The following is a 24,607-nucleotide window of genomic DNA, read 5'->3' as shown; positions in this document are numbered from 1 at the left end:
AGAAGAATGAGGAAGAAGAAAAATTGTTGTAAGAAGTCAATTATTATGGTATTTTAGTAATTTTATACAAAAATATTTATGGACAAAAATAGCATTTCATGCCTGTGAAATGCAACTGTCGTTAATCATAAAGGAGGGGGATTTTTGCAACATTTTGAAAATCACAAGTAAGTTTTTTTGAAATTTTAGAACCACAATCGATTTTCAGCATATTCGGAAAACTACATGGGGTTTTTTACTATTTTGTTTTATTATTATTATTAAACTAAGTCGGGTTTGAGATTCGAATTGTTTGATGACCTGATTTCTATATTTCGAATTATTAGGTCAACTCAAAACTCGATCGGATCAAATTCATTTTTTTCATTTCGGGTTCAAATTGATTTGATTTTTTTAAAAATCTAAACACCCAAACCCAAATCTAACAATTTTTCAGATCAAATGGATTCGATTTTCGGATGGAATTCAATTTTGACACCTTAAGCTGCCCACATAAATTGATGCTGGCAATGACAAAAACATGTCCCTCATTGTTAAAGTCTCACGTTTATTCTGTATAAAAAATGCTTCATTTTGTTTAAATAAAAATTTCAGAACTTTTGAATTTTTTTAAATAATAATAATAAAATATTAATAATAAATAATGCAAATAAATGGAGCCGTCTAAAATTGGTCACAGCAACGTTTATGTCGATTTACATCACACACTTTGTATTTATATTTTAAAGAATAATAGGAACTATCTCGAAATATATTATTTTTAATCTAAATAAACAATACATTTAAAATATGGGATGCATTCCCTTTTTTAGATTTGGGTTTATATTATAGAGATAGGCAATACAAATTTTTGTATGTTGTAGTCCCGTAAGGAATGGTTGATGGTGTGATATTTTAAACGTAAATTTAATTTTTAATATAATATAAAAAATAAAAAATAAATATTTAATTTGATATTTTTTAAAAAACTGATAAATAATAAATTTTGAAAAAAAAAATTCCGAACAAACACACTAAATAAAACCAACAATGCTTTTCTTATTTACCCACTTGACCTCCAACAATTTTTTCGATACCAAAATCATTAATATCTTTAAACAATAGATCAGCTAACAGCGGCCCCGAGTATCAAATTTGGTTCTTATTCGATCCACAGCCGCCATTTCGGCGTCGATCGCCGGCGGCGGATCCGTCAGCTCCGCAGCGCCGCCGACGATCAACACTCGCATTATCCATCTCTCCGCCATTTTGCCTCGTCGTAGATTTTGCTACTCCTAGAAACCTAGTATTTAGCCTCGGACCATGTATTGACATCGGTCCTATATGTCGAAAATCTTCCGACATCATAGTCCTCGGACCAACCGAATTGGACAATGTGCCGGATAGATCACCCGCATCCGCGCCAATCCTTCTCCGGTCGCCTCCGATGATGTCCTTTCTAGCCTTTGCCCCGAAAGCCCCAACTGATTGCTTACTTGGAATGTATTCAATCAGAGCGACGGGGAGAGACTCGCGCCGTAATCCTCTTGTCTTGCTTCGGACCTTCGTATCGATCACTTTTTCGGAATGTGAAGTTGTCCGGAAAAACTGTAAAATGGCACGTAAAAGTCTAACTTAATAAAATTCAACATTATAACAGCTCAATATATATATATATATATATGTGCGGAGTTCTTTAGCATTGTAACGGCCTCTGAATATGTGCAATTAGAATTGTTTTAAAGAACTGTAAAACGATACACAAAAGTCAACTCAACAAAATTCAGCATTGTAACAGCTTTCATATATATATATATATATATGCAGAAACGAAATTATATTAGGGCTTAGGGGACCCCAAGCTAATTTTTTAATGATTTTTTTAGTATTAAAAATATTAATTTTTATATATTTATATACAATTTGTCCCCAAAAATTATCTAAATTTATATATATAATTCTGTCATTATTATTTATTTAAATTTATTAGTTAAATATTAAATATATTATCATATTTTGCCCCTCGGAATTTAGATGTTAGTTTCGTCACTGTATATATGCGCACAATATACCTTGCTCTTTAAGGCGGATGCTGCCGATCCACGATCGGCAGGATCAACGGCGAGGAGCCGTTGCACGAGTGCTAAGGCCGGTGCCGGAAAATCCTTGAATATTTCCGCAACACGCCGCTTATACCGCTGTCGAGGCTTGAAGATCGTAGCATTCGGCAACTTCGACGCCGCCCAATACTCCTCCGAAGGCGATCCGCAGAGTTTAAAGACCTTGTGCAACTGCTCTACCTGCGCACGATTTGTTCGATACAACATCAAGTATTCAAACGAATCGAGCGACAATTACGACAAAATTCGTATAAAGAAACCTCATTTCTTCCCGGCATAATAGGCGCGCCGGCGTACAACTCCGCCAGTATGCAGCCGGCGCTCCACAAATCGACGGCGGGACCGTAATGCGTTGCCCCGAGTAGCAGCTCGGGCGCCCGGTACCACAGAGTGACGATGTGGCTCGTCATGGGGCGACTCTCGACAAAACTAGCTAACCCAAAGTCGGCTATTTTAAGCTCTCCATCGCCACCGATCAAAAGATTCGATCCTTTTATGTCTCGATGAAGAACGCCGCGGCCGTGGCAGTGATCGAGGCCGAGGAAGAGCTGTTTCATGTAAAGCTTAATCTGAAACATAGCAAGAACAGAGCAATTAGCCGATCAACGGCGAAATATCAAAGAAGAAGCGATCGGACGGTTGTGATCGATCGACCTGCAGCTCGGGCAACGGCCGCCGCGACGACAGCCCGGATAAGTCATGGTCCATGTAATTGAAGACAAGGTAGAGATTTGTAGACATTCTTGATGTAATAAGGCCCTCTAGCTTGATGATGTTCGGGTGGTCGAGGCGGCGGAGGACGACGATCTCCCGAACCATGAAGCCAACGCTGTCGGTATCGTAGCTGTCGAACTTTACTTTCTTTAATGCCATTAGCTTCCCGCCATATTCGAGATCGCGGGCGCGGTATACTGTGCTGTAAGTACCGTGACCAACCTGTGTAGTATCGAATTTTTTAATTTAATATTAAAAAATAAAAAAAATTATAAAAAAAATACTTTATTAATTACATATTATATTTTAAGAAATTAAGGGACCTTTTCTAATATTTCGAAAGATGTGGCCTTTCTGGGAACCCATCCTCTGACAGCTTCGCCGGCGGCCGCCGCCGCCAGCCACGGAGGCCAACCGGCGGCGATGTGCTCGCCAGCGGTGGCTCCGGGGACCGTCCAAGCGCCTGGGTGGTTAGGGGTATGGTTCATCTTGCCTCCTCGAAATTTGGGTGAACTGTGGACTTGGACAGTAGTATTTTGATCACCGGAAAACCAGCTTGGCGGCGCCGACGCCGTGGTGGGAAACCTGCTTGGCCGTGGATTCCGATTCCCCGTCGCCGCGGAGGCGGCGGTGGGCTTAACGCAAACACAGCCCATTCACGATTAGATGCAATTTGAGATAAAGATTGGTGTTGATGATCAAACCATCGTTGTGGAGGTTGAATTCCAGCTGCTGCAATATTGGGACAAGCTTATTATTATTATTATTATTATTATTATATTTACATTTTATCCAAACATCAAACATTTTAAGTAACTTTACTTAATGGGAGAAATTTTTAAATTTGTTAAGGTTGAGAATTAAATTAGGAGAAAGTTGAACATGATTCTATAATCCTATATGTTTATTTCGATTTAAGGTATATTCAATAATTCTTTAAGTAATTAAATTAATTTCTATTTTTTTTTAAACATTCAATTTCACTTACCACAGTTTTGTTTTGTCCTTTTTTTTTTTTTTTTTTTTTTTTGTTTTTCATAATAAATTTACTTTGACATATTGAGAATTTGAATTGCATATAGTAACTGTGGATAAAAATGAATCATTTAATTGATATTGGTTATTCAATATTTTTAGTTTTGATTTTTTTTTTTAAATTAGTAAACCCTAATAGAGTAAAAATAAACAATGATGTCATTCAATACTACTTTTATCACTTATAGTTCTAAAAAAACATATCAAAATTAGTTTTATTCAAAAAAATATTTATCAATTTTGATTACTATTATTATAATGATTTTTTTTTTTATCTAACTAAGCATTTGTGTCATCTAATTTGTCGTAGTTATTCTAACTATAAACTTCAATTTTCAAGCTTCCGACGCCTCAGGTTACCTGTCATACATGGTTGGTCTAGTGTGACTTTTTCGTCGAGCCTGGTTTACAGGGTATTAGGTTCAGCCGGAAGTTTACCCAATGCGGACTTTCGGATAACAGTTACGATTCCCACATCATTAAAAATATATATATATATATTGGATTCCCACGTAATAGGGAATAAAAAAAAAAGGAAAAAAGAAAATGCCTTAGCAAAACCTCTTTCATTATTAACACCCATCAATTTTAATGATAGGTCGATGTTAAGATTGAAACTCATAGAACCTAACTTTGCTAAATATGCACCTCTAAGGTGTGTTTGTTTGGTGGTTTGGATTTTTAATTGGGATTTGAATAGTAAAAATTTTGAATTTGAATAGTTGTACGATGTGATATAAATATGTGTTAATGTGATGTTTTGAATGTAAAATTGATTTTTAATATAATATAAAAAATAAAAAATAAGTGTTTGATTTGATATTTTTTATGTAAAAAAATAGGATGAATAGTGTAAATGCAATCCAATCCCCCAGACAAACACTTCTCTTCATCATATATGTCATTTATTATTTACATTATAATTCACTTATATAATACGGAGTATTAAATTTTTTCTTATAATGCAAATAGTACCTCACCTAAAATTATGTCCAGACCAGAAACTGAATTTAAAAAAAAAAAATAGATAAAAAAAAATTATAGTAAAAAAAATAAAAGTGATATTTTTAAACTAGAATAAATTTGAATTAAAAAAGTAAAAATAAATTTAAATGATAAAAAATAATATAATACACATTCAATATCATAACTATACATTAATAATAAAATATTGTTTTGCAATATCTACACATGCTAAATTTATACTTTTTCTCAATCATATAAAATAAGAAATTCTTTTTTCCTCCATTATATAGAAAACAATAATAAATGATACGAAGACACATAGCAATTTAAAACCTAACCTTTCCTTACATTTATTATTATTTTTTATGTAATATTTTAAATAAAAATTTTGAATTTTAATAACATTTTAAATGAAACATAAAAATCAAATCCAGTATTTAAAAAAAGGTTAATAAATTATATTAAAACTAAAAATAAAAACATAAATAGACAAAGGGTTTATTTGCCCAATTTTTCTCCGATATAATTTTTTTTTTTCATTTTGCAAAAATTAACATTCTAATATAAAATATTATTTTTTATATTCAATTTTCTTTTTCAAATAAAAACATTAAACAAACAAACACTTATAACTTGCCAGTTTGATTCGCAGTCTGGAAAGGATCATATGATCATCTTGTGTCCACTGAAAGACAAGCACAGAATCCTCACAAAAAAAACTCTGCATATATAACTAACTACACAACTCTCTTCTGCATTACATAGGTCACTATACCAACACCACACCAAAACCACAAAGAACCAAGAAACAATAAGTGAAAGACAATGTGCAAGTGTAACCACATATACGTGTATATATATATGCATGTGTATAAATATACAAATGGTAAGAGATGATGATGAGGAGGAAGAGGATGAACAAACCAAGCAACTGTGGAATGAATCGAATCGACGACAAATCTGAAGTCCCAAAAAAGGCGACTCAACCAGCAGCCGTGGGTGTGGTTGAATCAAGAAATGCCTATAGTCTTCCCTAGCAGCCAGAGCATTAGAGATAGCTCTATCCCGAATATGGTGTGAAGGTAACTTCTATCCAGCATGAATCCATATATTGTGATTCCAGCTCTGTTGTTCTCAAAGTAATTCACTGCAGCACAACAAAACTCAGATATAATCACTCCATACGACGCATTCTTGGCAATATCTCACATAAATGTGTAGTTCGGTTTAAAATTTGGAATATGAAAACAACAGAGCAATTATTCCGGTGGGATTAGCTCAACTCACCCAAAGCCTGTCTTTTCTGGAAGGAGATTGTGGTCTGGGCATGGGAGGGAACAAATTTTGTGTTGTCGAGTTCATCCTCTTCATCACCAACATCGTCCAACTCAGCAGAACCATCAGAACTACCAGTGAAGATTTGTTCATGAATTCTTCGGCCAACTGGTGTCTCTGCATCATTAGCTTCGAATGACTCTATGGTTGCGCAAACATGCCATTTGGCTGCTAGGGAAGTCACAGCTTGCGCCTTGTGTGTAATTCTTGCTGCACTTCTTAGCAGAATAAGGAGCCCGGCAACAAGACTCACCGAGCAAACCTGTTCATCCAAAGTAAAATGAGAGATCACTGATCAGCACAGAAGCATAGATACTTGATATGAATCGTATCGAATGGCCGAGTTAGTTAACTATTACCGCTAATTCGCCACTGTGATATATATTGACACCTGAATTGGGGCGTGTGGTCACCAGAAGAGAGGTGAATTGGCTGGCAGTGATGAATATCAATGCCCACAATATGAACACTCTGTACCTATGGCTTATGATCTTCAAATGCCTTCTGATTCTGAGGTGTTCTCTCAAAACAGATTCTACATCCGACTCAACTTGGAACACTAGAGCAAAATCTTGCATTCGAAGAATTTGAAGATAGCAGATCAGGCGGAAGAGGATGCAGATTAGGAAAAACACCACCGTTCGATAAAACCACGAGCACAATTCCAGGATGCAAGCAACTGCGTTGCTCAAAATGACATTTCCTAAGAACGGAATGCGCGTTCCTCCGGAGCTAAACCACCATATCTTATAGGCAGCCTCAGCAGCAAAACAGGGTAGCACAAAGATGAATAAGATTTTGAATGATCTCTGCAAGTGCAAGGAAAATCATTCTGCAATAAGGAATCGAGTATACTGCTCCTATTAACAAGCAATCCAGTAAAGATAAGGTATTAAGCTTTTACAGTACTGTGAATCGGAAGAACCCTAGTTCAGTAAACAATTAGGTTTAAGCTGCACCAATAGAGCAAAACCGCAGTGTAAATCAATCAGATCGATGGAATTCTAATCTTCACAGCAACAATTTCATCCAATTAGGGTTTTATTGACGAAAATTCTGTTGGAATTTTTTGGGGGATTAGCACAAAAATGAAAATCTAATTCAATGCGAGGGCAACAGCGTATACATACGTTGAATTGTTGAGTGTACTCCTTCCTCACAGTCTCGCTCTCATCGCGGAGCTTATCGAAGAACAGGAATCTCCGGAGGCCGAATTTCCTGACGAAAGCAGACAGACAGAGGAACGAAATGGTGGCGACGCCGCTGAGCGAGAGCTGCGCGACGGTGTCGTACGGCCTGCTGTGGAGTTTGTCGCAGTCGCCGCTGCAATTGAGCACGAAGTGCGACAGGGCGGGCACAATTATGGCAAGGCCGAGGAAGACGATCCAGGAGAGGCAGGTCGTCCAGGCGTTCGACTGGTCGACGCACAGCCACGTGAGCCATGTCCGGAAGCTCCGGAGCTCGTCGTGCGCATGCGAAGCACACCGCGCAAAATTCCGGTGCTTGTTGGGACCGGCGAGCAAGGACTGGCGTTCATCACCCATCTCCACTGAATGCTATCGGCGACCATGAAATCCAATCCACCACTGCTGCTTCCCTACTGCGATTTCCAACAGTTTCGGTTGAATGCAGAGATCAGTCGCGATCTGAAATCTGGTGGTGGCCCTGATGATGATCTAAATTTGAAGACGCGTATATATACATATATATATATACATACATACGTATAAATTTTGTATATGTATTTGTGTATAATGATTAAAAGCATCTGATTTAGGCGTGACTAAAGGACTGTTCAAATATGGTATTCTTATTAACGTTTTTAATTAGACAGCGTTACGGAATTATTTCCAATAAAATTTAGGGTGTGTTTGTTTGGGTATTTGAATTTTGAGTTGAGATTTGAATAGTTGTATAATGTGATATAAATAGGTGTTAGAAGTAAAATTGATTTTTAGTATAATATAAAAAATAAAAAATAATTGTTTGATTTGATGTTTTTGGGGAAAAAATTGAAATGAACAGTGGAAATAAAATCTAATTTCCAAACAAACACACCCTTACTTTATTAAAATGGAAAATATCTCAGGCAAAAAACACGGGGCCGTGTTTATACCAAAAATTATTGTTAAAATATGTGTAGTTTTTTATTTATTTATTTATTATATAATTTTTTAGTATCATTTACAAAAACTAAGATACTATTTAGATAAAAGTTTGAAGTTTAATACTCTATCCGTCCTACATAATTTATCGGTATTTTTTATTTTCGTCTGTCCTACATAATTTGTTATTTTTGTTTTTGAAAAAAAATAAAATTACACTTTAATCCTATTTTAAAATTTAAAATTTAATTTTTTTTAATTTTAATTCAACTATTTAGTCTTAATTTATAATTATTTTTAATATATAATAATTATTTTTATTAATATACTTTTTAATTACTTGCTAAATATATTTTATCTAAATTTTTGTATTTACACTAATAACCTATGTTATCTAGAACTGAGAGAATAGTATTTTATTGAGAGAAAAAATTATTTGATATAATAATATTATTTGAAAAAAATTATAATACCAAATTTTTTCAAAATATTTATATAAAGAAATTTCCGATGAATTATAGCTGTCGTGGACTTGTGGCGTAGTGGACAACATCAAAATTGGTGTCGACGAATAGAATAATTTTAATACATAAATATGTCTACATACAAGGACACGTGTACGGCGAGAGATTAGGTCGATCGGGTTGACTGGCCACATGGCTTGTCCGTGAACAGACATGAGACATACGGACGAACAAATACCATCACATAAGTTATTTAATGGTAAAAATAATAAGAAAATTGGTTGGTCAAGTATTTGGTGTAAGATTTGGCAGGAACTTAATGGAGAAAATACATGGACGAAATATTGGGGTGTGTTTGGAAGCCAACTAGGTTTATCTCAATAATCACGTATTAATATTAAAATATTTTTAATTTTCATTTAAATTATAAATATATCATCATATATATATAATTATTTTATATATAAAATTATAGAGCAAAAAATATCAAAATATTTTATATACTTTCACTAACTAATAAAATACTATTTCGTCTGACTAAAAGAGTTACATTTGGGGCGTGTTTGGCAATTAGCTGATAGCTGTTAGCTGTCAGCTGATTCAATTAGCTGGTTTGACTAGTTGATTCGATTAGCTGTTTGTATTAAAATGTTTGGTAAAAGAATTGTTTGATATTAGCTCTTTATACGTAAGATGGCAATTGAGGATATTTCTATTTTATTTTTGTTTCTAATATATTCAATTATGTTCTCTTGAGCTTAGAATGTTTAAAAATTTTTGTTATTAGTTATTGAAAATTGTAAAAATGTTATAAAAATATTTATTTTTATTAGAGTTAGATTTAAAAAAATAATATATTTTTATTAAAATATATAAATAGTTTTTTCTATTGAAAATGATGTAAAATATAAAATAATAAATTTTTCGTGTATATATTTATTATGTTAGTTATCGATTAGTTCATTATATTTATAATTTTTAATAAATTTAATTTATTTAATTTATTTTTAGTATAAAATTTATATAATGTAATTTTAATATAAAAATAAATTATTAATATTTATATTTTATGTTGATTTTAATAAATTTATATATTTTACAATTAAAATAATTCATATATAAATTAATTATTTTAAATTTATAAAAGTAAAACTATATTATAATAAAATATTCTAATATAATAAAAAATATATTTATTTGTGTAAAATGCATAATAAATTTTTAAGGGCATATAATGAATAAAAAATTTTTTACAGAAAAAACTATTTCAAAAGGCCGGGTAAGTTAGATTTTCAGAAATTAGCTTTTTGGGTCAAAAAGCTATTCCAAAAAAGCTAATTTACCAAACACCTAAATTAGCTTTTTGACTGGTCAAACGGCTAAAACTGTTCAATAAACTAAAAGCTCTTCAAAAAGCTATTTGCCAAACACCCCTTAATTTTTATAATAGAAATATTTTTGTGTTCTTTTTCTTAATTTGTATTATTTTTTAATATAGTAATTAAAATTTAAAAATCAATATGCAAAAAAAAACAAATGTAACTCTTTTAGCAAATGACATAAGTATTATTTTTTAATCTACTACAAAATCTCAAATGGTATATTCAGATGAGACGGATGGAGTACATATTTTTTTTATCGCATAAAAAAGTATTTCTTTTTTAAAAATATTATACTGTATCAAATAACTTTATTTGCTTGTGATTTGAAATAAAATATTATTTGAATTTTTGTGTAAACAGTATTTTGATGTGATAATTTTGAAAAAAAATATATTTGTAAGAAAAAAATAATGTGAAGTAAATACTGTTAACTTTGATTTAAAATATTAAAAACACAAACTTCTATTTATAATATATTATATCTTACCTTCGTCTAAGTTAAAATTTTACAATTCTCAATTTAAAACCTAACTTAGAGTAAATAGAATGACCATATTGTAAAAATTTCAAAATAAAATAGGATTTTTTTGCTTAATCTTTTGATTTGAAGAATTTTATTTATTTATTTTTCCTTTAGTGTCAAGTATAAATAATTGTTACGGTAATATAAAAAATTATTTTAAGTTTAATGTTAACTTTTTATAAAAGATATATATATTAAAAATATCTCAGAAAGAAAATTATTGGCAAACTAATTTGTATGTTAATCTTAATTTATAATTACTTATATTATATTATATTTAATTTTATTAATATATTTTTAATAATTTATTAATCATACTCTATTTAAATTCTCATATCTACATTAACCCTGACACCATTCACAAAGTAATACTTGTTCAATTCCTTGACAATCTATTTATTTTTATATTTTGGTCCGTCCATAACAAAATATTTATTTTTTTAGTAACTGTACTTTCTATTAACATTAAAAATATACTTACAACTTACAATATATCATACAAAAGTTATTAATTTTATATCATAAGCTACTAATAAAATTATTTTAATATTTTCTACTTTATTCATACCACATATTAATATAATATTAATATTTTTAAAACTCCGTAAAAAAACTGACGGTATAAGGATGTAGAGGGAGTAAAATAAATAGAAAAAATTAATAACAAATAAAAATAAAAATAGTAGAGCCCGCACTCGGCTATATATACCAAAGAAACTTTTACATTGACCCATGATAAAGCCCAATTTGTAATAATTGCCCAGTAGAGTTAATAAAATTAGGCCCAAAATAATAGGAAAGAAATATCGACGGGTGCTCGTGAAATTCCTCTTTTCTAGGGTTCCTATTTACAGCCTGAATTTCAAACACATAGATCCTTCGTGAAAATTTCTTCCCATCTGCAAACCGCAAGATTCCTACGGTTGACGAAGCAGTGAAGCGGATATGGATCTAGAGGTGGTAGGACGCCATGCCCTGCTCTTCGACGACGACGCCATGGCGGCTTTCGTCAACTCCGGCGACGCCCTCGTGGAGTGGCACTCCCTCCAAATTGATCGATACGATGTTCGCCACCTCCTCTCTGCTCCTCCTCCCTCGCGCCGCCGCAATAAAGCGGCAGAACATGTTCTCGTAGAGGAGTTATCCCTTGCATCTCAGCTAGATCACGAACGATATTTTGATCTACCGTCACAGGACGATCACCCAGGTACCGATCTTTCTTTTGATATTGGTTTAGTCAGGATTTTAATTTGTGCTTCTCCATTACAAGATGTAGTGTTACAGCGTGATTGTCTTTTCTATTAGGTGGGATGAGATTTGTGGCAGCTAGTAAAGGAATCAATTTAGACTATTGGCATGTTGTTCGATAGGAGAATAATACATGGCGGATAATGTGGATATAGGCTGAATTGATTAACTGCAGCTGTTTAGGTTTAACCAGATTCTCACCTTGGTAAATATCTTGAGCAGAAAGGATAGAAATTCTTTGTTCAATAGCAACTGAGGGAGTACTAAATATATGAATAATTTGATTACTAGCTACTTGAATAAAATTTCTGAACTTGCTAGAGATCATGTTATGAAGGTTGGTGTTTGTTATGGCTGTCATCAAGATACTTATGCTGAAACATATTTAATACACAGGGTAGGGCGATACAATGGGTGTAATAGCTATCTATTTTGTGCTGCTAGCATACTTCTGTATTGTACTTCCAAAATTTGCAGGGCTGATGTAAAATATCATATCCTTCTTCCACTCTCAAGTAAGGGCTCATTAATTTTTTGATAATTGTCATTATTATCTCTTTGACGGTTGATTACAACTCACTACTTGAGATTTGATATTTATCGATCTTATAGATCTACCAAAGTAATTCCGTTTTTTATCTAATGTCTAGATGTAGAAGAGGATAAACATGGAACAGAAGCTTCTGGTTTTCATGCCGTTGCCTTCTTGTATGGAAGCACTGATGATTCCATTGATCAAAAAAATACTGATGTTCATATGGAATCTTCTGGATTTCTCCCTCAATTCCCTGTCCCTGGTGACCTTCTGCACAGCTTGGTAAGCCTGTTCTCTTGGATTTAACATTTGCATTTCTGGCTGGACTTAATATGTTTTGGCTTGCTAATCAGAATCCCTCAGTATGGTGTTTAAAGATTTCCGAACATGCTTATATATACAATTTTTAAGGCTTGCCATGTCAAGTATTTTCAGATGCTTGGAGCAGGGGTGGACTACTTGTGTTAGGTTGCCGTACACTGGCAACTTGTTTCCCTTTGATCTCATAACAAGGGCAATGCAGGTGGGATTAGGAAAGTTAATATTGATTATGAAGGCTGTCAGTTCAAGAGGGTAAACATTATGTATATGTTTCATATGGATCCTTGCATTGGTTGTACACCATGATTATTCAACAATCATTTTCACTTAACACTTCATTAAATTTTATAACTCTGTTAAAATTCTGTCCTTGTGATATGATGTGTGAATTTTTTATTTTATTTATTGTACTTCTGATATTAAGATATTCTTCTGTATTTATATCCTTCTCTTCTGCATTTCTTTTTTTTTTACAGCCTCCTACAGAAAAGCTACATCAGATAATTGCGCGGACTGCCTTGTTTGTAAGTAAACATGGTGGGCAGTCAGAGATTATACTCCGTGTGAAACAAGGAGATAATCCAACATTTGGGTTCTTGATGCCTGACCATCAACTTCATCCCTACTTCAGATATCTAGTTGACCACCCAGAACTTCTAAACTCTGAATCTGCTGGAAGCCCTCAGGATGACAGGAAAGAGACAAGTAATGATCATGGCATCTCCAATGGTGTTGGTGGAGCATTATCCTTGCTTGGTTCTGTGTATGGATCTGGGGAGGAAGAGGACGCTCAGGATAGTGGAAAATCTGCCAAAGATGTTACACAGGACAGCAATTCTTCTGGCACTCATATTATTCACCAGGATGCCACAAAGATTCGATCACAGTTAAATGTAGGGAAGGATGGATCATTACCTAGAAGCACAGTTCCTTCCATTAAAGAGAAGGCTAACACTGTAAAGAAGAATACTTTGGTCACCGTGTCGAAATCTGGAACAACTAAGGGTGTGGAAAGGGAAACTCATTTAGTTCATGCTGATGTTGATAAAGCTAGAGAATCAGCTGTTGGAGTGACTTCAAATATCGACCCTGTAATTCCAGAGCCTCCACCTGAATTGAAGAGAGTGATTGACAAGCTTGTTGAGTTTATTATGAGAAATGGCAAACAGTTTGAGGCAACTCTTATTGAGCAGGATGCAAAGTACGGACGATTTCCTTTTCTTCTACCATTGAACAAGTATCATCCTTACTACTTGAAGGTCCTCGAGACAGCTCAGGAGGTATGGCAGATCCATTATGATACACTAAAAGTAAACTTTCACATGGGCATGTCTTTCTTTTATATAGTTTTGGACACCTCCTGCTATTTTTGTTTGTGCCTGGTGATGATCTGTTTTCCCCCCCTTATTTATGGTGGGATCTACCAGATTTTATATATAATATTCCCTTGAACTGGTTTTGTCCTACATATGATAAATCCCTACGCCTTCCTATGTGGGTGCTTATCTAACTATGTTTTAGTTTTGGTCTGCGTTTTATCTTACAAAGTGAGTCTTTTCAATCCAAGATATGAACGCCTCAGATTTGGTTTGTTTGCTAAGCAAGCCTCTTTCAATCTGGAAAGAGAGCTGTTTTAATTGCAGAGGCTAATTTTCCGCAAGTTTGTTCTTTTCTCGTCTTATCTCTATCCTAGTGATGTGGGATCTCAATAAAGTTGCTCGAAGATCTATTGAACCGTGTTGGATCAATTGATTTACAGCAAGATGGTCTAGCTAAACAAGAGCTTAAATTTTGTACACCTTGTTATATATAGTATTATAGTGTGGTATCTCAATGAAATAATCCTGTGTTTTCTTTTCTTCTAACATCTCTTATCTTATTTGCAGTCACAAGCAAATGGGAAGGGTTTGTATTCTGGAAAGGAACGTAAAAAGGGTTCTGTTCTTAAGGAAAAGGATTCTGCATTTGATGACATGCCCCTGGAATCAGACAAGAAAGAGAAGTTCAAAATGGTGATTGGCAAATCAAAGAAAGAAATGCAGGAGACAGAATCGAAAGGAACCCAACCCGAATCTGGAGTAATGGTTGATGCTGAAGCTGCAGCTGCTATCCTTGAGGCTGCCACAAGGGGAACCAAACATGCTGGTTACAAGCTGAGTTCAAGTAATTCTTCCGGTGCTCTGTTTCATACAAATAGCAGTGAAGATGGAAACCCTGGAAATGTAGGCAATCATGTCTCTCCACCAACAGATTATGCTGTTTCAAAGTCTGAACATATTGAGATTCAAAATGAATCAAATGTCGCCAAGATGCTTGGGAGAAAAGCTGCTGTGGAAGTGGCCAATGAAGCAGACTCTGGCGAGGCACACTTGACGAAAGAACAGAAGCTGAAGGCGGAGAGGCTGAAGAGGGCTAAAATGTTCGTCGCCTTACTGAAAAATGGTGAAGTGCCATTTAAAACAGGAACCTCCCATGGCTCATCGCTAGAACCTCCAGAAGCTCTAATCTCGATGTCTGCCAGTAAGGTTGATGTTAAAGAAAGAGAAGGCAGCATAGCTCCGGCAGATGTCGATAGGCCTGCTGACAGTGAAAAGTTGGAGAGGAATTACTTCGGCGACGACCATGCTCAGCGACACTTGAATAGAAAATATAGATCTAGACCTGATGTTGAGGATGATGATGAAGAAGACAAAATGGATAACGGCAATGAGCGCCATAGGAAAAGGGATCGTAAATCAAGATCCAGGCATCGGGACCAAGATCACGGTGATTCTTCTGATGACAATAACGATGAAGGTAGAAGCAGTGAAGAGGAGGACGACGGCAGGCATTACAAATCAAAGCGCAGGTCTCTTCGTTCACAGCAGGAAGATGAACACGACAGGGATGGTGGTGATAAACATAGAAAGGATAAGAATCATAAACGATCTAGCAAGAAACATCAATCCAGGAAGAGGGGCTCATCAAAGCAGCATCCTGAGGAAGAAGACGAACATGATCACGATGAAGAAGAGAGGAAACACTCCCGGAAAGGCCACCGCTCCTCCCATCATAGCAGGGATAAACATCGACACGGGAGTAAGCGTCCTTCTAGAAACAGAGAATCTGAATCCAACCTCAAGAATGGGACCTCTTCAGACGAAGAGCACCGGAAAGCTAGTGGCGTGAATAAGCACAGAAAAAGATCACGCCATGAAAGAAACAATCTGGAAGAGGGTGAGATAAGCTCCAGAGTCTCAGAGGAGTCGAGAGGAATCGCAGTTGCAAATGGTCATGTCGGCGGAGAAGCTTCTGCTGAGGGTACGAGCTCTAGAGAGAGGGCTCCATCTCAACCCCTCCCTGAAAGTGCCACCGAGGTCCCCGATGACCTGAGGGTCAAAATTCGTGCAATGCTGATGGCGACACGTTTATAGGTGGTGAGTTGTTGATTGATGATCCATCGTTGGATGTTCATAGTGTAAGAGACTGGGAAGAAGAAAGACATGAAGAATTTGGTGTGTGGAGTGAATGGCTGAACGTGGAAAATCAAGATGATATATATATATATTTGATATGTTGGTTCTTATGATGATGTGATGGGGTGATTTGTAAGATGAAATATAGATTAGTTGAATTTTTTTTTGTCAACATTTGGAGGAAAAGATATCTAGCAAGTATGTAATATATATATTTTTATTTTATATTTTGTGGGAATTCGCTTGCTATCGGAAGATGCGGGCGGAAGATCCGGCGATCACATGTGAAAAATTGTTTTAATCGGTTATATATTTATCTATATATATATACACACGTGAGCGTGTGTGTGAAAATGTACTAATAATAATGATATGTATTCATTTGCCTAGCTCCGAACCCGGATGTGGGGCCAACTTGTAAAACTCATTTTTTAAAATAAAATATAATTATTTTAGTAATTTAATACTACACTAATAAGTGTAAAAAGCGCTATAAAAATTTTAATTTTAAGAATAACAACAATCAAATATTTGGTGGTGGTTCGCTGTGATGATGGTTGGGGGCAGACGAGGCAAAATTTTTCAAAAACAATTTAGTGTTGACAGTTGTTCATAGTGACGGCCGTCTGACAGCAAGCGAAACAATTTGATTTAAAATCCACAACCCATCCAAAATATATATTTTCAAACCCGAATTTGTCCCATTAAAAGTAGATCCGGGCTTACCCGTCGTATTTAACATTCCTACCCATTGTCGGGTTAAAGCAAGCATATTCGTCGCAATGAATTACTATGTTTAGCCTAGTGCCGCAACCACATGAAGGAGACCCGAGGTTCCGTTGTCTTCCAAACCAACTTTTTTTTTTATAATATACATATATTTTTAATCATTTTGATTTTGAATTTTAGCTTTTTATGATATTTGCTCTCTGTTCTAGATACCAAGAATCTAATTTTAGCTTATCAATATTGTGTCCTTTCAAATCTCTATCCAAAAATCTAATTTTATTTCCCTCAATGATCTGATGTTTTTCGTGCTAGGTCGGGTTGATTTTAACTACCTCAATGATCTGATATTTTTTGTGCCGGCCCGTCTCAGCCCGGCAAGTTTGAGCATGGCCTGGTTTGAAATAGAGCTATGCCGAGCTGGCCTATCATGCCGGGTTTTTATTTTCTTTCTAAACCATTCGATTATATTTATTTATTTTTCATATAAATTTATTTTTTAATATATTTTTAAAATTATATTTAATTTTAAAATCAATCGGGTAAGCATAACCTAAAATTTTTTGGATATTTTCTTAGGCCCAAACATCATTTCTTGTGTCCAATTTGAATTGAATTTTCGAACTAGGTCTATTTTTGCTAGTTCTATCCAGAGTACGTCTTGTAAAGAATTATTTGATGGTACGAGGTGGACTCATGACCGTAAAATATGAATTTAAACTTTCAATGTGTTCAGATTTTGTCTAGTCGCATAATATTCTTCTTCTAATATGACTTGTTTTGTAAAACTTAGTTTGATTATGCTGTGAATTCCATGATGAATCACTTTGTGCCTATATGTTGCCAATCCACTTTCCGACCTCATATGAGAATGGAAACCGTAGCATTTTCTACATCCATGGATAAAGAATGGCAAGAATAGTAGTGGCAATTTCCAACGCCATTAAATAAATATATATATATATAGAGATATACATTACATATTTTCAATAGGCTTATCGAATCACTCATCCCTAACCATGGTTAGTTAATCAATTATTGATCAAAACCTACACTATATAAAGTCATAATATTCATCGAACTCAATATAAATCATGGAGTTTTTTTTCATTGCGGTGGCGGTCACAATTTTCGTTATCCCTTTTTCCTACTATGCATTCTCTTCTTCAATCTTCCCTAATCCCAAATCTCGTTCAAGAAACCGGCGGCCGCCTGAAGCCGGCGGCGCGTGGCCCATCACGGGCCATCTCCACATCATGAGAAACCAATCCCCCGACAAGCTGGCGCACATCACCTTAACCGCCATGGCCGACAACTACGGCTCCATCTTCAGCATCCGGCTCGGCTCCCGGCGAGCCCTCATCGTGAGCAGCCGGGAATTGGCCAAGGAAATATACACCACCTCCGACACGCCGGCGGCTTCCCGACCAATATTTAAGTCGGCGGAACTCATCAGCTACGGCTCGGCTATGTTCGGGTTCAGCAAGTACGGACAGTATTGGCGCGAGCTGAGGAAGCTGATCTCAGTCGAGCTCCTATCCATCCGCCGGCTGCACGTGCAGAGGCACGTGCTCGCCTCCGAGACCGGGCAGTCTGTCAGAGAATTGTACGATCTCTGGGACGAGAGGAAGAACGCGTCGGGAAGTGCTCCGGTGGAGATGATCGAGTGGTTTGGGAATCTGAATCTGAACACAGTTTTAAGGTTGGTGGTCGGGAAAAGATATGCCGTCTCCGGTGCTGACGTGGCCGACGCGAAGCATTGCCGGTAGGTCATGAAGGCGTTCTTTGAGCTTATCGGAACTCCAACGATCGGCGACGTCGTGCCGTTTCTCCGGTGGCTCGACATTGGCGGATTCGAGAAGAAGATGAAGCAATCGTTCCACGAAATGGATGCTCTCCTCTCTAAATGGTTGTCGGAACATCGCGCCGGCGCCGGCGCCGGCAAGCAAGATGACTTCATGGATATAATGATTGGAGCCGTCAAAAGTGCAAAGCTTGGAAACGAGTACGATGAAGACACCATAATCAAAGTCACTTGTTCGGTAAGTAACTAACTAGTCGATTTCTTTTCCAAATACTATATATACATGTAATATATATATGTATAATTGCAGAATTTGATTTCGGGGAGTGATACGAACACAGTGATGTTAGTATGGCTGCTGACCCATTTACTCAACAACCCTAAAGTGCTAAACTAAACAAAGCCCAGCAAGAGCTCGACGAGAAAGTCGGGAGAGATCGGCGGGTGGAGCCGTCGGACATAGACAACCTCGTATACCTCGAAGCTGTGGTGAAAGAGTGTCTCCGGCTGTACCCGGCGGGGCCGTTGAGTGGGATTCGGGAATTCAATGAGGACTGCAACGTGGGAGGCTACGGAATAGAGAAAGGTACGATATTCTTCGTCAACATATGGAAGTTGCAGAGGGATCCCCAGATTTGGGAGGATCCCGACAAGTTCTTGCCGGAGAGGTTTCTTGGCACCGCCAGCAGCCATAAAGATTTCCAGTGGCCGTAGAATCTGTCCCGGAGCGAATTTGGCGATGGAGATGATGAAGCTGGTGATGGCGAATTTGGTGCAATCATTTGACATATCGACGCCGGACGATGAACCCGTAGACATGACTGCAACTCTTGGTGTGACCTTGTCCAAAGCCACTCCATTAAATGTTGTTGTTGCCCCTCGACTGTCTGCTTCTCTTTATAACTAATTACAAAGCATTTTTAAATTAATAGTAACTGTTACCAAGATAAAAATTCCTAAAAGAAAGAAAAGTAACGTAAATTTTAATGTCAATAAAATAGTGGGTGTTCCTGGAGATAAAATTCCTAAGTCTATACATGTATGTCTTGAAATAGTGCAGTTTCTAGCTTTTTATATCATGAAATTGAGTAATTCAAAAAGTGTGTTTTACGACACATAATATTAATACAGATATCACACTGTGTATATAATATAATACAAATGCAATACATGAACAAACAACATATGCTATAATTTCTGACAACACTAGAGACACCATACAATATTACTACAAATAGCACATTATATACATTAATATAATACACATGAACTATCAACACATATTATAGTCTCATATATCACATACAATAATTGATTTTAACACATGACATATTTTTATACAGTACTATAACCCATAACCCCTACGTAAGATAGATATGAAAGTAAATATGTATTTTTTTCATCTCAAACAAAAATATTCATTCATATTTTTATAATAGATTAAAAAATAATAATATTTTATTAATTAATAAAAATACATAAGATAATTTGATTATTTATATATATATATATATATGTGTAATGCTTATGCTTATAATTTACATAGAAATTAATAATATTATGATACCAGTGTGTGATTTTTACTATAATAATTAATATAGGCTTTTGAGTAAGAAATATAAAGTAGTAGAAATATACTTTTAATTATGAGAATAATATTTTTTTGGATTTTTTAAAAAAAAAATTTAGATCATATGTTGAATAATTATATTAATCATCCATGCTAATACTTATAAATTAATTATTTTAATTTTTATAATTAATTGTATTATTAATATAATTAAAACAATTTGTTTTAATGACTTTCAAGTGGTAAGGGTATGTTTGGTTTAAACGAAGGGAGGCTAAAGGAGAGATTTCAATGGAAGAGAAGAAAAATATATTAAAATTGTAATAGTGTGTTTGGTTCACACTGAGAGAAAAAGAAAAGAGTGGGAGGAAAATTAATATTTTTGTATTTGATTAAACAATGAAAGAAAGAGAAAATATAATAATTTTACTAATTTATTAAATAAAAATATAAAATAAAATTTTATTAATTTATTAAATAAACATCAATTTTGATATAAGAATAATAAATATTGTGACGTAAGTTGTTTTAAAATAAGCATATATATACTTATATCATATAAATAAAATATAAATAAAAAAAAAATTATATGTAAGAAAATTGAATCACTTAATAATAAAATAATCATTCTAACTTAAATTAACTTTATTTAAAATAAATTACAAGATAACTATAGTTTATAGTATTAAATAAATATAATAGATATAACTTTATTTTATTAATTAAAACATGACCCTCGATAGTTTAATTAAATGGTTAAATTAGAACAAATTGATGCGTGTAATGTGATTACAATTTACAACCAATGAATTCAAATGTGTAATATTTTAGCTACTTCCTTATCTTCCATAAGGACAATCGGGTTTTTTTTTTTTTTTTTTTTTTTTAATATGAAAATTTGAAGCCGCCAATACATATTTATAACCTCTCTTTGTCCTATCTATATTGAATGTGCTATTACGAGACGATAAACTAGGATAACTAATTAATTTAATTAAAATTTAAAATAAATTTAATTGAAAAATTTAAAATAAAAATAAAATGTGTAATATTTAATTTTTTAAAAAGATGACATAAGACACTAGTATGGAAACATGTCCGAAATTAGTTATAAAGAGAAGCAGACAGTCGAGGGGCAACAAGAACATTTAATGGAGTGGCTTTGGAAATGGTCACACCAAGACTTGCGGTCATGTCAACGGCTTCATCGTCAGGCGTCGATAAGTCAAACGCTTGCACCAAATTGGCCGTCACCAGCTTCATCGTCTCCAACGCCAAATTCACTCCGGGGCAGATTCTCCGGCCGCCGCTGAACGGAATCCACTGGAAATCCCTATTGCCGGTGGAGGTAAGAAACCTCTCCGGCAAGAACTTGTCGGGATCCTCCCAAATCTGTGGATCCATATGCAACTTCCATATGTTGACGAAGAATATCGTACCTTTCTCTATTTCGTAGCCTCCCAGGTTGCAGTCCTGATTGAATTCCCGTAGCCCACCCAACGGCGCCGCCGGGTACAGCCGGAGACACTCTTTCACTATGGCTTCGAGGTATACGAGGTTGCTCAGGTCCGACGGCGCCACCCGCCGCTCTCTCCCGACTTTCTCGTCGAGTTCTTGCTGGGCTTTCTTTAGCTCTTTTGGGTTGTTCAGTAATAGAGACAGCAGCCATACTAACATCACTGCGCTCGTATCAGTCCCTGCCGTAATCAAATTCTGCAATACATATATAATAGCGTTAGGGTGCTAATATAAGGTATAGAAGATGAAATTGCACACAGATAATTGCAGAAAACAAATAGAGATAGTTCCATTTTTCTAATTCCAAATGAGATGGATTGATTTGTGATATTAATTTGGAACAAGTTAGTCAGTTACCGAACAAGTGGCTTTGATTATGGTGTCTTCATCGTACTCGTTTCCAAGCTTTGCACTTTTGACGACTGCAATCATTACATCCATGAAATCCTCTTGCTTGCCGTCGGCGCGATGTTCCGACAGCCATTTGGAGACGAGAGCATCCAATTCTAGGAACGTTTCCTTCATCTTCTTCTGGAATCCGCCGATGTCCAGCCACCGGAGATACGGCACGACATCGCCGATTGTCAGTAGTGAAATTAGACGAAAGAATTCCCTCATAACTTTCCGGCAATGCCTCGCCTCGGCTCTGTCGCCGCCACAGGAGACGAAATACCTCTTCCCGACAACCATCCTCAAAAATGTATTCAGATTCAGATTCCCAATCCATTCTTTCAACTCCACCGGAGCACTTCCCGACGCGTTCTTCTTCTCGTTCCAGAGATCGTACAGTTCCCGGACAGACTGCGCAGTCTCGGACACGAGCACGTGCCGCTGTATGTGGAGCCGGCGGCTGGACAGGAGCTCGGCTGAGATCAGCTTCCGCAGCTCGCGCCAATAGCGGCCGTATTGGGCGGCGCCGACCATTGCCGAGCCGTAGCAGAGGAGGTCCCCCGACAAGGTTCTTGGTCGGGACGACGCTGCCACGTCGCACGTGGTGTATATTTCTTTGACCAATTCCAAGCCGCTCACGATGACGGCTCGCCGGGAGCCGAGCCGGATGCTGAAGATGGGACCGTAGGTGTCGGCCATGGCTGTTAAAGTTAAGTGCGGGGGCTTGTCGGGGGATCCCTTGCTCATGATGTGAAGATGGCCCGTGATGGGCCACGCGCCGCCGGCTTCCGGCGGCTGCCGGTTTCTTGAATTGGATTTGGAATTGGGGAAGATTGAAGAAGAGAATGCATAATAGGAAAGAAGGATAAAGATAATCGTTACTACCGCCGCAACGAAAAACAATTCCATGATTTATATTTGGTTTGATCACATTACGGCTTTATATATAGGTTCATTTTACATAGACACTATTCTTTTTTTTCTTTTTTTTTAAATATCACATCAAACATATATTTTTTTTTCTGGGTATAAGTTTGTTTTTTTACGAAGATTAAAGTATATTAATATTATGTTATTATATTGATATATAGTAAAAATAAAGTAAAAATAACTAAAATAATCTTATTAGTATGGTGTAATATAAAGGTAACGACGTTTTTGTAATATATTATACTTCCTTCGTCCCAATACAATAGTCTTGTTTACCATTTTTGTTCGTCTCAAAATAATAGTCTTATTTCCATAAATACTCATTTTATCATAAAATTATCTTTATTTTTTTTTATTACACAAATGTCATTACTTTTTACACTAATACACTAGTAGGGGCAAAAAAATCTTTTACTCATACCTTTTACAACTATTAATATTTCTTAAATCTCCGTGTCCAATCCAAATAAGACTATAGTTTTGAGATGAGGAGTAAATTGTAAGAGTATTTCTAATGTTAAAAAAATAGTATAGTTATTAAAAGAAAAATGTATACTTTAGTTATGATACATACCAAAATAGAAAAATAAATAATTTATTGAGAGACGAAAGTATTTTTGTTCTTTTGTTTTGTTTTGTTTTGTTTTTGTTTTTTTTTTTTTTTTTTTTTTTTTTTTTTTTTGTGTTAAACTTACAAAATTTTGAAAGTCTCGAAAAATCTCTATCTCTAACCATAGCCATATATATACTGTGGGTGGGTTTGATGAGGAATTAGTTAACTACCTAATTAGCATGGTTAGGGATGAATTAATTCTTTGATAGGCCAATTGAAAATATCTTATCTATGAGAGACATCTAAGTTTATTCTTTCAATCAAATTTTTATGGACACAATTTTTAATATATATAATATATTATAATTTATTTTATAAAAAAATCAATGTTCAATAAAAAAAATATTCTTTTTTAATATTATCATAGCTTATATAAAAATAATATTTCAAACTAAAATACTAAATAAATAAACCGTTAATTTGATGCCTAACCCATATTATACAGAGGTGTTAGATAATGTATTACTACCTCTTTCCTATCTCAAATTATCTTTATTATTATTTTTATTTATCTCACTAAAAAATGTCATTTTTTAAAATTTTTTTTTAATAAAGTAATTATACAGTAATATCAAAATATCATAAATTTTTACTTAAATTACAAATATATCATTACATATATAATTACTCTACATGAAGTCAAAAGGAAAAAATATCAAATTTTTTTACACATTTCTACTAATTATTAAAATATTATTATTTTTTCATCTAATATGAAGTCATAAAAGGTACATTCGAGTGAGACGAAACGAATATATTTTTTTTGTTTTTATTTTATTACTATATATTTTGTAAATAAATACTACTTCCGTCCGACTCTAAGAGTCTCATTTACGTTTTACGTATTGATATTTGAATATTAATTATTATATAA

General features: G+C 34.9%; 5 protein-coding genes across 9 annotated transcripts; 2 read left to right on the top strand and 3 right to left on the bottom strand.

The window, feature by feature from the left end:
- Positions 1–997: 997 nt before the first annotated feature.
- On the bottom strand, positions 998–3,622 carry LOC127249796 (probable serine/threonine-protein kinase At1g09600). The gene is made up of 5 exons (XM_051272795.1): positions 3,137–3,622; positions 2,754–3,035; positions 2,360–2,668; positions 2,052–2,279; positions 998–1,587 (listed from the first exon to the last, which is right to left on the bottom strand). Exons 1-5 carry the CDS (start codon positions 3,467–3,469, stop codon positions 1,129–1,131), a joined length of 1,611 nt encoding a protein of 536 aa, XP_051128752.1. The 5' UTR covers positions 3,470–3,622; the 3' UTR covers positions 998–1,128.
- A 1,962-nt stretch (positions 3,623–5,584) lies between these two features.
- On the bottom strand, positions 5,585–7,834 carry LOC127249436 (uncharacterized). The gene is made up of 4 exons (XM_051272196.1): positions 7,280–7,834; positions 6,509–6,958; positions 6,102–6,411; positions 5,585–5,961 (listed from the first exon to the last, which is right to left on the bottom strand). Exons 1-4 carry the CDS (start codon positions 7,691–7,693, stop codon positions 5,825–5,827), a joined length of 1,311 nt encoding a protein of 436 aa, XP_051128153.1. The 5' UTR covers positions 7,694–7,834; the 3' UTR covers positions 5,585–5,824.
- A 3,617-nt stretch (positions 7,835–11,451) lies between these two features.
- LOC127249568 (uncharacterized) lies at positions 11,452–16,407 on the top strand. Of its 4 annotated transcripts, none has more exons than XM_051272450.1 (4): positions 11,452–11,830; positions 12,522–12,688; positions 13,204–14,007; positions 14,614–16,407. In XM_051272450.1, the coding sequence occupies exons 1-4, from the start codon at positions 11,569–11,571 to the stop codon at positions 16,138–16,140; spliced, it is 2,760 nt and encodes a 919-aa protein (XP_051128407.1). In that variant the 5' UTR covers positions 11,452–11,568; the 3' UTR covers positions 16,141–16,407. The 4 variants fall into 4 exon arrangements, with proteins under 4 accessions (XP_051128407.1, XP_051128409.1, XP_051128408.1 ...); XM_051272451.1 differs by lacking the exon at positions 11,452–11,830 and adding an exon at positions 11,929–12,386; XM_051272452.1 differs by having other exon boundaries at positions 11,682–11,830; positions 12,268–14,007.
- Positions 16,408–18,003: 1,596 nt separating this feature from the next.
- On the top strand, positions 18,004–19,818 carry LOC127249789 (cytochrome P450 CYP82D47-like). Of its 2 annotated transcripts, none has more exons than XM_051272784.1 (2): positions 18,004–18,950; positions 19,023–19,818. In XM_051272784.1, exon 1 carries the CDS (start codon positions 18,165–18,167, stop codon positions 18,675–18,677), a length of 513 nt encoding a protein of 170 aa, XP_051128741.1. In that variant the 5' UTR covers positions 18,004–18,164; the 3' UTR covers positions 18,678–18,950; positions 19,023–19,818. Both variants share the same exon structure in this region, with proteins under 2 accessions (XP_051128741.1, XP_051128743.1).
- Positions 19,819–21,306: 1,488 nt separating this feature from the next.
- LOC127250022 (cytochrome P450 CYP82D47-like) lies at positions 21,307–23,133 on the bottom strand. Its single transcript, XM_051273167.1, has 2 exons — positions 22,158–23,133; positions 21,307–21,995 (listed from the first exon to the last, which is right to left on the bottom strand). Exons 1-2 carry the CDS (start codon positions 23,097–23,099, stop codon positions 21,387–21,389), a joined length of 1,551 nt encoding a protein of 516 aa, XP_051129124.1. The 5' UTR covers positions 23,100–23,133; the 3' UTR covers positions 21,307–21,386.
- Positions 23,134–24,607: the final 1,474 nt, after the last annotated feature.

Source organism: Andrographis paniculata, unplaced genomic scaffold (genome assembly GCF_009805555.1).
Source record: "Andrographis paniculata isolate CXL003 unplaced genomic scaffold, ASM980555v1 Contig36END, whole genome shotgun sequence".
NCBI lineage: Eukaryota > Viridiplantae > Streptophyta > Magnoliopsida > Lamiales > Acanthaceae > Andrographis > Andrographis paniculata.
Note: the sequence above shows the minus strand (reverse complement) of the source record. Positions and strands in the feature narration are given on the sequence as shown.